The following is a 13,154-nucleotide window of genomic DNA, read 5'->3' as shown; positions in this document are numbered from 1 at the left end:
TTGTTTTGTGTCTCTTTGTATTTGTTTTGTGTCTCTTTGTATTTGTTTTGTGTCTCTTTGTAGTTGTTTTGTGTCTCTTTGTATTTGTTTTGTGTCTCTTTGTATTTGTTTTGTGTCTCTTTGTAGTTGTTTTGCGTCTCTTTGTAGTTTTTTTGCGTCTCTTTATAGTTGTTTTGTGTCTCTTTGTAGTTGTTTTGTGTCTCTTTGTATTTGTTTTGTGTCTCTTTGTATTTGTTTTGTGTCTCTTTGTAGTTGTTTTGTTTTGCGTCTCTTTATAGTTGTTTTGTGTCTCTTTGTAGTTGTTTTGTGTCTCTTTCTAGTTGTTTTGTGTATCTTTATAGTTGTTTTGTGTCTCTTTGTAGTTGTTTTGTGTATCTTTGTATTTGTTTTGTGTCTCTTTGTAGTTGTTTTATGTCTCTTTGTATTTGTTTTGTGTCTCTTTATATTTGTTTTGTGTCTATTTGTAGTTGTTTTGTGTCTCTTTGTAGTTGTTTTGTGTCTCTTTGTAGTAGTTTTGAGTCTCTTTGTAGTTGTTTTGTGTCTCTGTAGTTGTTTTGTGTCTCTTTGTAGTTGTTTTGTGTCTCTTTGTATTTGTTTTGTGTCTCTTTGTATTTGTTTTGTGTTTCTTTGTAGTTGTTTTGTGTCTCTTTGTATTTGTTTTGTGTCTCTTTGTAGTTGTTTTGCGTCTCTTTGTAGTTTTTTTGCGTCTCTTTATAGTTGTTTTGTGTCTCTTTGTATTTGTTTTGTGTCTTTTTGTATTTGTTTTGTGTCTCTTTATAGTTGTTTTGTGTCTCTTTGTAGTTGTTTTGTGTCTCTTTCTAGTTGTTTTGTGTATCTTTATAGTTGTTTTGTGTCTCTTTGTATTTGTTTTGTGTCTCTTTGTAGTTGTTTTGTGTCTCTTTCTAGTTGTTTTGTGTATCTTTATAGTTGTTTTGTGTCTCTTTGTAGTTGTTTTGTGTATCTTTGTATTTGTTTTGTGTCTCTTTGTAGTTGTTTTATGTCTCTTTGTATTTGTTTTGTGTCTCTTTATATTTGTTTTGTGTCTATTTGTAGTTGTTTTGTGTCTCTTTGTAGTTGTTTTGTGTCTCTTTGTAGTAGTTTTGAGTCTCTTTGTAGTTGTTTTGTGTCTCTTTGTATTTGTTTTGTGTCTCTGTAGTTGTTTTGTGTCTCTTTGTAGTTGTTTTGTGTCTCTTTGTATTTGTTTTGTGTCTCTTTGTATTTGTTTTGTGTCTCTTTGTAGTTGTTTTGTGTCTCTTTGTATTTGTTTTGTGTCTCTTTGTATTTGTTTTGTGTCTCTTTGTAGTTGTTTTGTGTCTCTTTGTAGTTTTTTTGCGTCTCTTTATAGTTGTTTTGTGTCTCTTTGTAGTTGTTTTGTGTCTCTTTGTATTTGTTTTGTGTCTCTTTGTATTTGTTTTGTGTCTCTTTGTAGTTGTTTTGTTTTGCGTCTCTTTATAGTTGTTTTGTGTCTCTTTGTAGTTGTTTTGTGTCTCTTTCTAGTTGTTTTGTGTATCTTTATAGTTGTTTTGTGTCTCTTTGTAGTTGTTTTGTGTATCTTTGTATTTGTTTTGTGTCTCTTTGTAGTTGTTTTATGTCTCTTTGTATTTGTTTTGTGTCTCTTTATATTTGTTTTGTGTCTATTTGTAGTTGTTTTGTGTCTCTTTGTAGTTGTTTTGTGTCTCTTTGTAGTAGTTTTGAGTCTCTTTGTAGTTGTTTTGTGTCTCTTTGTATTTGTTTTGTGTCTCTGTAGTTGTTTTGTGTCTCTTTGTAGTTGTTTTGTGTCTCTTTGTATTTGTTTTGTGTCTCTTTGTATTTGTTTTGTGTTTCTTTGTAGTTGTTTTGTGTCTCTTTGTATTTGTTTTGTGTCTCTTTGTAGTTGTTTTGCGTCTCTTTGTAGTTTTTTTGCGTCTCTTTATAGTTGTTTTGTGTCTCTTTGTATTTGTTTTGTGTCTTTTTGTATTTGTTTTGTGTCTCTTTATAGTTGTTTTGTGTCTCTTTGTAGTTGTTTTGTGTCTCTTTCTAGTTGTTTTGTGTATCTTTATAGTTGTTTTGTGTCTCTTTGTAGTTGTTTTGTGTCTCTTTGTATTTGTTTTGTGTCTCTTTGTAGTTGTTTTATGTCTCTTTGTATTTGTTTTGTGTCTCTTTGTATTTGTTTTGTGTCTCTTTGTAGTTGTTTTATGTCTCTTTGTATTTGTTTTGTGTCTCTTTATATTTGTTTTGTGTCTATTTGTAGTTGTTTTGTGTCTCTTTGTAGTTGTTTTGTGTCTCTTTGTAGTAGTTTTGAGTCTCTTTGTAGTTGTTTTGTGTCTCTTTGTATTTGTTTTGTGTCTCTGTAGTTGTTTTGTGTCTCTTTGTTGTTGTTTTGTGTCTCTTTGTATTTGTTTTGTGTCTCTGTAGTTGTTTTGTGTCTCTTTGTAGTTGTTTTGTGTCTCTTTGTATTTGTTTTGTGTCTCTTTGTATTTGTTTTGTGTCTCTTTGTAGTTGTTTTATGTCTCTTTGTATTTGTTTTGTGTCTCTTTGTAGTTGTTTTGTGTCTCTTTCTAGTTGTTTTGTGTCTCTTTGTATTTGTTTTGTGTCTCTTTGTATTTGTTTTGTGTCTCTTTGTAGTTGTTTTGTGTCTCTTTGTGGTCATTTTGTGTTTCTTTCTGGTCTCTTTAAGTGTCTTACCTGTGCCCAGTAGGCCGGTTGAGTGATCCATCCATGACTATATTATTGCTCTGAATTTCGAATTCAGCACTTTCAATATCCAACGTATAGTTCTGAGCTAATCTCTAAAATAACAGAACGACACACTTCTCAATGGTTGCCAGTTAGATCCCAGTTCCAGCTTGGTCTGAGGACGCTTTTTTGGCAGTCTCCGCCTTGTCTTGAAGATGCTCGGTCTCGGCTGTGCTCACGTCTCCAGTCTGTGTGTTTTTTTCCAGGAGTTGGCTCAAGACCTGATGAGGGGTGTGGAGGCAACGTGTCCACGGGTGGTCCAGCGGTCCAGTGTGGTCGAGCATCTGTCAGAGTGTGTGTCCAAGAGAAGCAGACAGACACACACATTCCTGAGAAGCACGATGTTGGAGAACACAGGGCCGATCATCATCAGCAGACTGCGGTAATTACTTTTATGTACGACAGTGTCATTTTAGTTTGTTTAATGAACCCCATTTACCCTGAATAATTAGTGATTATACTCTTTATAGCACCTCATTTACAGAGAAAGAACAAAAACATCACTAACACTGGATAATATAATGCCGTCCACTACAACACCTTTAGACATTTTCATTTCATTACAGTGTACAAGGATCTGTGTTTATTCTGTTTGATCAGAACCAGCTATAAAAATGATTAAAATGTAAAAACAGTCCAGCAGCAGTTAGCCGTGGTGCTATTTCTTGACCAACAACCTTTGGCACAGTCATTGCATCTCTCTGTGTGTCTGACATATCGGACTGCTCTAAATATGTTTGGAATGCGCTAAATGTTTTCAAGTACATGCCATCAAACGTATTTGTGACAAAGTGGGTGAGAACACACCATTTGTCCCCATATCACACTGATCTATAAATCTAACCATGCTTTTCTGTTGTTCACCCACAGTTCATATAAACATTGGTGAAGTAAGACACGGACAGGTTTTAAGTTAGTTCAGCCATTACAACCAATCTTACATCTTTATTACTGTAAATAACTGGTTGATTCATTTCTATAGTCTTCACTCTGCTGCAGTCACACGTGTGCGTTTGTTCTCACTTGTCGTCCTGTCCAGTGAACTGAGACAGACATTGAGTGTCTCTCTGGCTGAAAGCATCATTGACCAGGTTCTACAGGATCTGACGGTGGCACAGGACAAAATGGTAAATGTGTGTGTATTGTGTGAATATTATGCTGATTCCTATATACTCCATCCATTTTATATTTATTATGGAAACATGTAGACTATATTCTGATAGTTTATGACCAGTATTTTCTTTAATGACTTTGAATTTATCTATAACTTCTTCTGACCATAGTTGGTCAACAGTGTGAATGGTAAGGAACCCTTTTTGTATTACAGACAATTGAAGGAAAGCTTTATTAATATCAGTCTCATCTCTGTGCATCCAGCACAAAGAGGAGTCCAGGACATAGTATTTAGCCTAGCTTAGCACAGTGAAACAGCAGCTTACAATGAATCCAACGATTCTTCTCATTTGAGAGTTTCTCCTCAACTGTCTTGCTGTTAACTTCCCTTGAACACACCTATTGGTATTATTATAACTCTAGTATTAATGTTACCTTGCATGTTATTAGAAAACCTCTTCACATATTATTTCTGTTCATACACTGTGTGAATATATGTGATATGTAGCACCCATTACTGTTGATGCTTTCTATATCTGCTGTGTAGGATTGCCTTATAATAGAAAGTTCATGCACTGCTCTGAACATCAACATCCCAGAGCTTCGACTGGTCGACGGCGACTTCCCGACTGATGATGTGAGAGACGCACACCCATCTATCCGTCCATTCATTCTGTTATTCACTCACTCATTTACCTTTTCTCTTCTTCTTCCTCTGTTACTCTCTCATCATCAGTACACTCCGGCATTTTGGAGAAATAGTTTCCACTCCAAGAGCCTGAGGCCGGCCCCTTCGATTAAGAGTAAGATAAAGCCCTGTTACTGTGTGATTCATTGATGTCTCTCCATGTCTCCCCCTCTTGTTGAAGACATTTGCATGTGTGGGTGCAAGGTGTGAGGAGGAAAAGGAAACACATGTGTACACAGGACTGTGTGCTCTGGAATTGCTATATTCTTGTTCTTAAATGAATCATTTGTGTGCACAAATTAGCAGAACACAGAATTTAACAATAACATTTCAAAGGGAGCCAGAAATAGTCCAATAATCATTCTCTGTTTAGCTCTGCTTTTGGTCTCCACCAACAAACTGAGAGACACATCTGTCTTTTAGCTGCTGAATGCTCCACTATGTCCCCAGCTGGAAGTAGGATGTCCAAGGGAGGCAACAAAATGACAGCTTTGCATCCCACAAGGAGCTAAAGATGCTAAAGGTTTCCAAAGTGTGGCGCTAAAGAAAAGTCATGGTGTCATAAAATCAAAACCACGTCGGACCATGAGCGTATATAAACAAACTTGAACCCTAAAAATCTTTTCCATCAGTTTTTATTTCAAGTTACTACAAGAAACCTTTGAGTGGTTATAAAACGGTCTTGATTCAATACTGATGCCTCTATACGACCTATTGACCTATTTGTATATATAGTAGTTATTATAAATGTCTTTCATCGAGTCCGATTCCCTGCAAAATCAGAAGCAGCGATTTACGGTGTCCAGGTTCACCAGCTGGCCACCAGCTCTGTGGCCAGCAGCAGAGGCTCCGCCCCTCTGCTCCGCTGGAAGCTAACATCGACACCGTGCTGCTGGACCCGCTGGAGGGAAGGAACCAGAACCAGGAACACATTTAATGAAGCCTCAGAGCCCCATCTAGTAGACCTCGGAGGAACTGCCAGATAGATTACATTTAAGCAGTATGTTGTTGGTAATATACAATCTAAGTGTGCTCAAGAATTCACATAAATAAAGAAGTAAAATGTATAATTCCAATAACCAGACCTGTTTGATTATCACCACGAGACAGACAGTTTGCTATCAAACGACGTAGCGACACAAAGTTAAGCGGTTACTTTACATTATTCATATTGGATGTACAGACCAGTTTATTTTTCCCTTTTTTTGTCATGTTTTTTTCTCATTTATTTGGGAATTCCTCACAAATCTTTTAGAAATCAGAAGTGGGCCTTAAGTTTCTAAAGGTTGGGAACCCCTTTGTTATGCCAGTAATGTGATGGCACAACAGCCACATATTTAAATGTGTTCAGCTACTACAGCCATCAGGGACGCCGTCTGAGCTCCGGTGTGTGTTAACCTCCTATTGGGCGTCTCATTCTTCCCCTTGTACTCCTCATGTGTGCTGTGCTGAATCGCTCTGTGGCAGACACACAGCACTGTTTGGCTAACTGGAGCATGGCCTGTTTACTTTCACACCAGTGACTTCCACCCTGGGAGAGATGAGATGGGGAGAAGATGGAGGAGGGGATGATGAGGGATTCACAACCCCCACACCCCGCTCCTTTTGTTTGATCGGAGGATAGCTTCAATAAAACAAAATGATACATCAAATAATCAATTGCTCACCATCATTTCGTGTTTTCTGTCATAAAAAGAATAAGGGCAATATTTTCGAAAAAACAAATCTTTTATTTCTAAAAGTGTAGCCACAATTTGCATTTCAAAGGCCCAGGTATTCAGACCTTGTGGCTGAACGATGCATACCACTGTAGGTTTATTAACTATCATATTCTACCTTATCTGTGTGACTGCAGCATCATCTGCTGCTCTGCTTCCTCTCTGCATGTCTATGCTTAACTGATCACTTCTCTCTTCACTCTGCACTGCCCCCTTGTGTACCCCCCTCTTTCCTTGCTTAGTCTCTCCTCCCCCTCCATCCTAGTCTATTGACACCCCCTCCTTCTCCTTTTTCCCATTTTCATGTCCCTCTATTCCCCCAATGTCTTACCCATACAGCTCTGCCTGCCTAGATACACATACATACAGTGCATTTCAAAAAGCATGGGCTGGATTCCCCATCTTTCCCTCCCTCCCTCCCTCCCTCCCTTCCTCCCTCCATCCTTCCTCCTAGTGTCTCTCCTCTCATCAGTCACACTGCTTCACTCTCAGGCCTCCTGGATGCAGACTGGGAGCAGCAGACCAGAGGAGCAGAGAGAGAGAGTGGAGGAGGTGCTGAAGAGGAAGGAGGAGGAAGGTGTTTCCTCTCACGGTTGCCGACAGCAACCCCGCTGTCAGTCAGGTTTTCGAGCCCCTCCCCTTCTCCCTCCCCCCCGGGTCTGAGGGGGAGGAGGCGGAGGGAGGGGGAGGTGGCGGTAGCGGATGCTGCAGCAGCAATATCAGGAGCGAGAGGAGTATCGTTCATTCCTCCTCCCGGTCTCCCCCTCCTGTACTCCGTCTCCACTCGAGCTGCAGAGGAGGAGGCTGCCGGCCGCGGCGGCTCACCCAGACGACAGACTCCCTTCCCCGGCTGCGGCCCCAGCCCGGTCCCCCTCCCCAGCTCTGGATCCCCCGCTTCTCCCATGGAGCCTTTACCCACCCAGGGACAGATTCTAAGGCATTACACCGCCTCCCGTCCACGGCCACGACGCACACACACACAGCCCCCCTCCTCCAGGCCTCAGGTAAGACACACACACATACATACCCATAAACACTCACCAATGGGCATAGACACACACACACACACACACACACACACACACACACACACACACACACACACACACACACACACACACACACACACAGATGCAATTTGAGTAAGCAAGCAGGAATTACACAACATTTGTATTTGTACATACGATCAAAAATAGATGCACGTATAAATATGCTTTACACGGTCAACCAAAATACAGCAGGATGATGGGAGAGATGGATGAAGGATAGAGGGAAGGGAAGGTGAAGTAGGAAGCTAACTGCACGACTACAGATGGATCCCAGAGGAGAAAAAGATGGAAATGGAGAAAACAACACGGTAGAAAAAAGAGGAGTAAACAGAGGAGGAGAGGGGAGGGATTAAGGGTATACTGCTCATATGACTGGGTTCCTTAGGTTGATGCAGCAAAATATCCACATTCCATCTATCCATCTATCATCTAGCATCTATCCATCTATCTATCTATCTATCTATCTATCCATCTATCCATCCTTCTATCCATCTAACTATCTATCCATCCATCTATCCAACTACTATCTATCCATCTATCATCAAGCATCTATCCATCTATCTATCTATCCATCTATCCATCCATCTATCCATCTATCATCTAGCATCTATCCATCTATCTATCTATCTATCCATCTATCTATATATCTATCCATCTATCCATCCTTCTATCCATCTATCTATCCATCTATCCATCTATCTATCCATCCATCTATCCATCTACTATCTATCCATCTATCATCAAGCATCTATCCATCTATCTATCTATCCATCTATCAATCCATCTATCCATCTATCATCTAGCATCTATCCATCTATCTATCTATCTATCTATCCTCTCTCTCTCTCTCTCTCTCTCTCTCTCCATTGCTGTGTTGCTTTCATTCATCAAATGCTGTAGTAATAATGGTAGCCATCTTTATCTTTGCATTCTCTTGCTCCATGTAGTCGTGCTCAGTGAAGTGTGTGTGTGTGCGTGTGTGTGTGTGTGTGTGTGTGAGAATAGGCACATTAATTTCGGTAGTGGTGTGGTTGTTCCCAATGCTGATCTCTCTCTCTCTCTCTCTCTCTCTCTCTCCTGGGAATGCTTTCACTAACTCAATTATTCATGTTTTCTCATTATTGGGGGTCTCTTTCTCTGTGCTTCAGCTGTGAAAATGGAAAAGGAAGATTTCTCTTCATGTGTGGTGACCTTGTGTGTGCAGATTGTATCTTGTGTGTGATTTCTCTTTTTGAAAGAGACACATTTGCTGTGTTGTAGGTGTCAGTTGTGTTGGTGTGTTTCTACAAACACACACACATTGTTTTTTTATTCCATACGAGACATTAGGCTACTCCAGTAGATGATGGACAGGCTTAGATCATTCATCCCCGTCAGTGAGCGAGTCTTTACTGACATTGGCTACCATCATGCTACATATGGTTATTGTAAAAACGACTGTAAGTGGCTGGCCATGATGGAAGCTTTGTTTGACGGTACATTAAAAGACAAGAGAAGAGTAAATAATTTACTCAGTCAGCATTAACTTTAATGGAAAGTGTCAGCTAATGTTGGCTAATAACCTGCTAGCTTGAGTTCTTGTTTCACGAAAGAGACAGGCAGGTAACAGATGACTAGAACACCAGGCAACATAGGAAGATGTGGCAAACGCTCCCACGGTACTGTATATATTCAGGAACTATAAGCCCACGAGCAGGAGCCACGAGGAAGGTTCCTCATCAGGGGAATCTATTGGACGCTTTTGGTACAACCAAGTGTGGAGAACGACATAAACCACACACAAGAGGACAGAGAACCGATGAGGGGGTGGCAGGAAATGGTGCTGATGTTGCCAACATGTGAATATCATCAGATGCACATCATATCACACGCTTATCCACTCTATAGTCCTGAACCAGGACCTCCAGTATTTGGAGCAAGTGTTGCAACTCATTCTCACTCCCAACTTGTCAAATACCGATGCTTGGTCAGTGACCCTACGCTTCAAACTATAGCGAGATATAGGTTCCCCTCTAGCGTCGGTTTTGGACATGTCAGGGATGCTGTGTCAGTTTACGATCGTTACATGTATAGTGCCATTTCAAAATAAACTTCTGTGTTCACAGGAAACGTACAGTTTCCACTCGCGACATACATACAGTCTCTTTTCAAAGTAAACTTCCAACGTAACTAACTGTTGTATTTGTATAGCCTTTCCGGTCTTCCGACCACTCAAAGTACTACATCAGGACTATCACATTCACACCCCATTCATACGCCGATGGCACAGCCTTGTCTTGCTCAAGGACACATTGAAATGGAGTGAAGGAGCCGGGGATCAAACCGATGAAGTTCCGATTGGAAGGGCTGCAAAACAAATCTCTGTGGTTAGGTTTAGGAAGAGATCGTTGCTTTGGTTAAAATCATTGTTTTTTTACCTACCGTAACTATGCTTGTTGTGTAACTGGTGTTAATTAAGTAAAGAAGTTAAGTAACAAAACTAGGGTAAAACCTCAATGTTGACTTAATTTCACAGGGGACACAAACAGCGGTGGCCTGGGTGAAAGTCCTGAGTTTGTTTAACCTTAAGAATAAAATAGGAGTATAACTGAACTGTACACAGTACAAATGAAAATGGCGATTGTTGTTAGTTGTTATGTTGACATCTTTGGAGCCGTATAGTGTTGTCGCAGCTAGCTGGGGAGACGGATGACTGGCTAGTGAGCTAGGTAGCCTGTACTTCTCTAGAGCAGCAACGCTTCGTAACGTTACAACTCCACTTCTCGAACTACTTGTTACTGCAAAACCTCACCTCAGTGAGTCCGGGACTTGCCATAAGTCTGTTTAACCCGACCGCGGACCATTTGGGGTTCCATCGAGAAAGTTTAGCGTACAGAGTGTCGTATAATACACTTTTCAGGAACTAATATAATGATGTTACACACAAAGTTAAAGAAAAAAGTCTGGGCTACAACATCATGTAAGCCATTTTTACACAATTCTACACAACTAAAACAACCAACTAAAAGAATGACCAAATTATCATTCATATTTCGCCATGAGGGAGCCGACTCAACGCTCCGGTCGTAGCTACCAAGACAAAGCTAGAAGCTAACACGGAAAACCGAGATACCAGAAAGCAAGAGAATTCGACACAGATTACGGAGATATCTTCAATATATCTCTCCGTGAAACCATTACAGACATATGAGCCAACAAGCACCAGAACCACAAACCGCTTTAATAATCAGAAATGCACCTCACCTTTTCACTGTTTTCGTGTCCTGTTTGTCATAATTCTGTTTCCGCGAGGACAGGGGTTGAATTTGAGCCCGGGCGAGCTGGGGGTAGGGATTTTACTTTCGGCGTATCGGATTTTACGCTTCACGAGAGACGGCGCGGTTTTGATTCTGACTGGCTAACGATGCAGTCAATCTTTCCCACGTTACCCCAGTTCAATTGTATAGGCTCTGACGCGTCGATTGAGGTTTGAATCACTTCATTCGACCAATGGGCGCTGACTTACGTCTGCATAGACACAGGGGAACTGGAGTGAGACGAGAAAACTCCATGGATCACAGACACAAACAGGGCTTAGAGAGGATTCTGGCTCTCAAAATGAAGCCAAACTGCTGTATTTGAGATAGATTGAACACTATTAGTGACTATTAGTGATAAAACAAGTGAAATATATAGTTATATAGTATAAAAAATTAGAATGGAACAGCTGGTTCCAAAATGACCATTTGGGTGACCTCGCCTGACCTCTCTGTACTAAAACCTCTCTAATTTTGTTCTGCTTCACTTTATGAAAGTCGAACTTTGCACAGAGACTGATCACATAATGTGCTATGATTTGGGAGAGGTTTAGACCTGCAGCTGCATCATTCCAAAGAAATAATAACAATAGAATTGCTTTTTTTTCAGGCGAACCTGAAACCTTTCAATTTGAGCTGTGTGCCATCTTCATTTACTGTTAACCAGTAACATATACACTGATATTTACACATCTGAACAAATCTCACAAGTGTTACCTTTATTATAACATCAAAATCATTCAAATATAACTTGTAGTTGCAGAAATACACTCTTTTTAGTATGGGTATGCAATTTTCGAGCAGAGGCCTAAAAATAGGGCTACGGAAGCTAGCCTGCATCAACGGTCCCAAACAGCAACGGTACACGTACAAATGGCCGCCGCTCTGACTATCCTGCTAACCGGTCCAACCTGACCTCCCATCCGCCCTAAGTGGACTTTCCGCTCTTTATACCACGTCAGATGCTCTGACTGTCTAATAATGACACGGATGGGTATATATTGGAGTTAGCTGAAAGCCTGGTGTGTCTCATACAGTTTCTAAAGCAGGGGTATTCAATTCAAATTCCAAAAGGTCCAGATTGAGCAGATCTCCTCGTACAAAGGTCCAGAACATTACAACAATATCTAACTTGCGCTATTTAGTGACATATACATATCTATATTCAAGAAGAGTCATGTTTGGTCTCGTAGTGGCGTTTCACTTTTGTGCTTTTATTAAAGGCCACGGTATCTGAACATATGAGACAGAGTGGTTTTGTAGCGCCAGCAGGAAAAATGAACAAATAAGAGTCCGTCCATTCTTTGTTAAAAGCTGTGTTTTCGCGGTCCACTTTTCTCTTTTAAGAGCACGCCGTGTGAAATTGCTTCTCCGACTCACTTAATTCACCCACTGTTCTCTCTCCCGTCTGTGTGTAAATCTCACTCGACTCACGATGCATTTCAGAATACACATATTCGATTGGCTGAGTGCTAAAGGCTTCCTCGTCGCACGAGGTTCGGTATTTTGACGAGTTGAGAGAGAGAACCGGTTGATTAAATCATGAAAAATAATGTCAGTTGGTGACAATCAATTTTTCTAACAAGTTGGTCAATTGTGACAACCTCTTCTACTGTTTTCCTGTAGCACTGATGTCTCCAGCTCATCTGCTGCCTGGTAAAGCTTTACTTCAGGCCTGGGGTGTGTGCAGTGTGCTGCTGCCCTGACTTCACTGACCCATGGGAGGAATTGTGTTTTCTCCCCTGCTGTTCAGTCAGCATGCTGGCTGGCTGAGCAGAAAGCAGCTTAATGCTGAGCCATAGACGGCAACTTAACTGCTTCACCATTTGTTGATACGGTGAAAACTGTGCAAACCTTTGACAGGATGTCAAATGTCCCTGGGCACAGTTTAAACTGAACGTATCAGTTGTGGTCTTCTGTACAGTAGCTGTAGATGTCACTTTATGTATCAGCCTATTGTACGTATGGTGTGTGGGTGTGCAGGTTGGTGTGTGGAGAAAGCTCTGTTGCCCCATGGTAACAAGTGTGTGTGTGTGTGTGTGTGTGTGACAGAGTCTGTATGCCAATAATCGTGTGCCGTGTTGGCATGTAGCACATAGAGACAGGTGGCTGTAAAGGAGGTGGCAGAGAATTAAAGAGAGAAATGTTACTCTCATTGGATGATAGAGAGAGATGGAGAGAGCGTGTTCACTAACAGGAAAAAGACCCATTGTTACGACTAGTAAACTATTTAACCATTTGGTTTTTGTTAGTTTGACTTTTTAGCCATGTTGAACTTTTTTTAATCTAAGCATTCTGAGGCTATAGTTTTCATTCATATTTTGGGCCTTTTTATACATTTATTAGACTGACAGTAGAGAGACGATGGGTATTGAGGGGAGAGAGATGGGAATGACATTGAACAACGGTCAAGGCTGGCACCTTAACCACTACACCTCAGCGGTGCCTCTGGATACGTTCAGTTAGCACGGCTACAGGAGATTAGCAGACATGGCTTACCTGTTCAAACACACACTCTGCTCTGTGGTAACACTACACACCAGGAATGTCATGAGTTTGGTTCCAAGTCGATACC

The 13,154-nt window shown here is 40.7% G+C and overlaps 1 protein-coding gene across 1 annotated transcript in view; it reads left to right on the top strand.

The window, feature by feature from the left end:
* Positions 1 to 13,154, top strand: part of carmil2 (capping protein regulator and myosin 1 linker 2) — a 67,917-nt gene that overhangs the window by 36,326 nt on the left and 18,437 nt on the right. Inside the window, exons 27-31 of the mRNA XM_076112875.1 lie at positions 2,922 to 3,097; positions 3,755 to 3,842; positions 4,376 to 4,465; positions 4,565 to 4,631; positions 6,727 to 7,238. Of these exons, the coding sequence (XP_075968990.1) occupies positions 2,922 to 3,097; positions 3,755 to 3,842; positions 4,376 to 4,465; positions 4,565 to 4,631; positions 6,727 to 7,238 (933 nt within the window). The remainder of the gene's footprint in view (positions 1 to 2,921; positions 3,098 to 3,754; positions 3,843 to 4,375; positions 4,466 to 4,564; positions 4,632 to 6,726; positions 7,239 to 13,154) is intronic.

This window comes from Anarhichas minor, unplaced genomic scaffold (assembly GCF_050575085.1).
Source record: "Anarhichas minor isolate MPS153535 unplaced genomic scaffold, ASM5057508v1 ptg000005l, whole genome shotgun sequence".
NCBI classification, from domain to species: domain Eukaryota; kingdom Metazoa; phylum Chordata; class Actinopteri; order Perciformes; family Anarhichadidae; genus Anarhichas; species Anarhichas minor.
The sequence above is the reverse complement of the archived record's forward strand: the minus strand, read 5'-3'. Positions and strand labels throughout refer to the sequence as shown.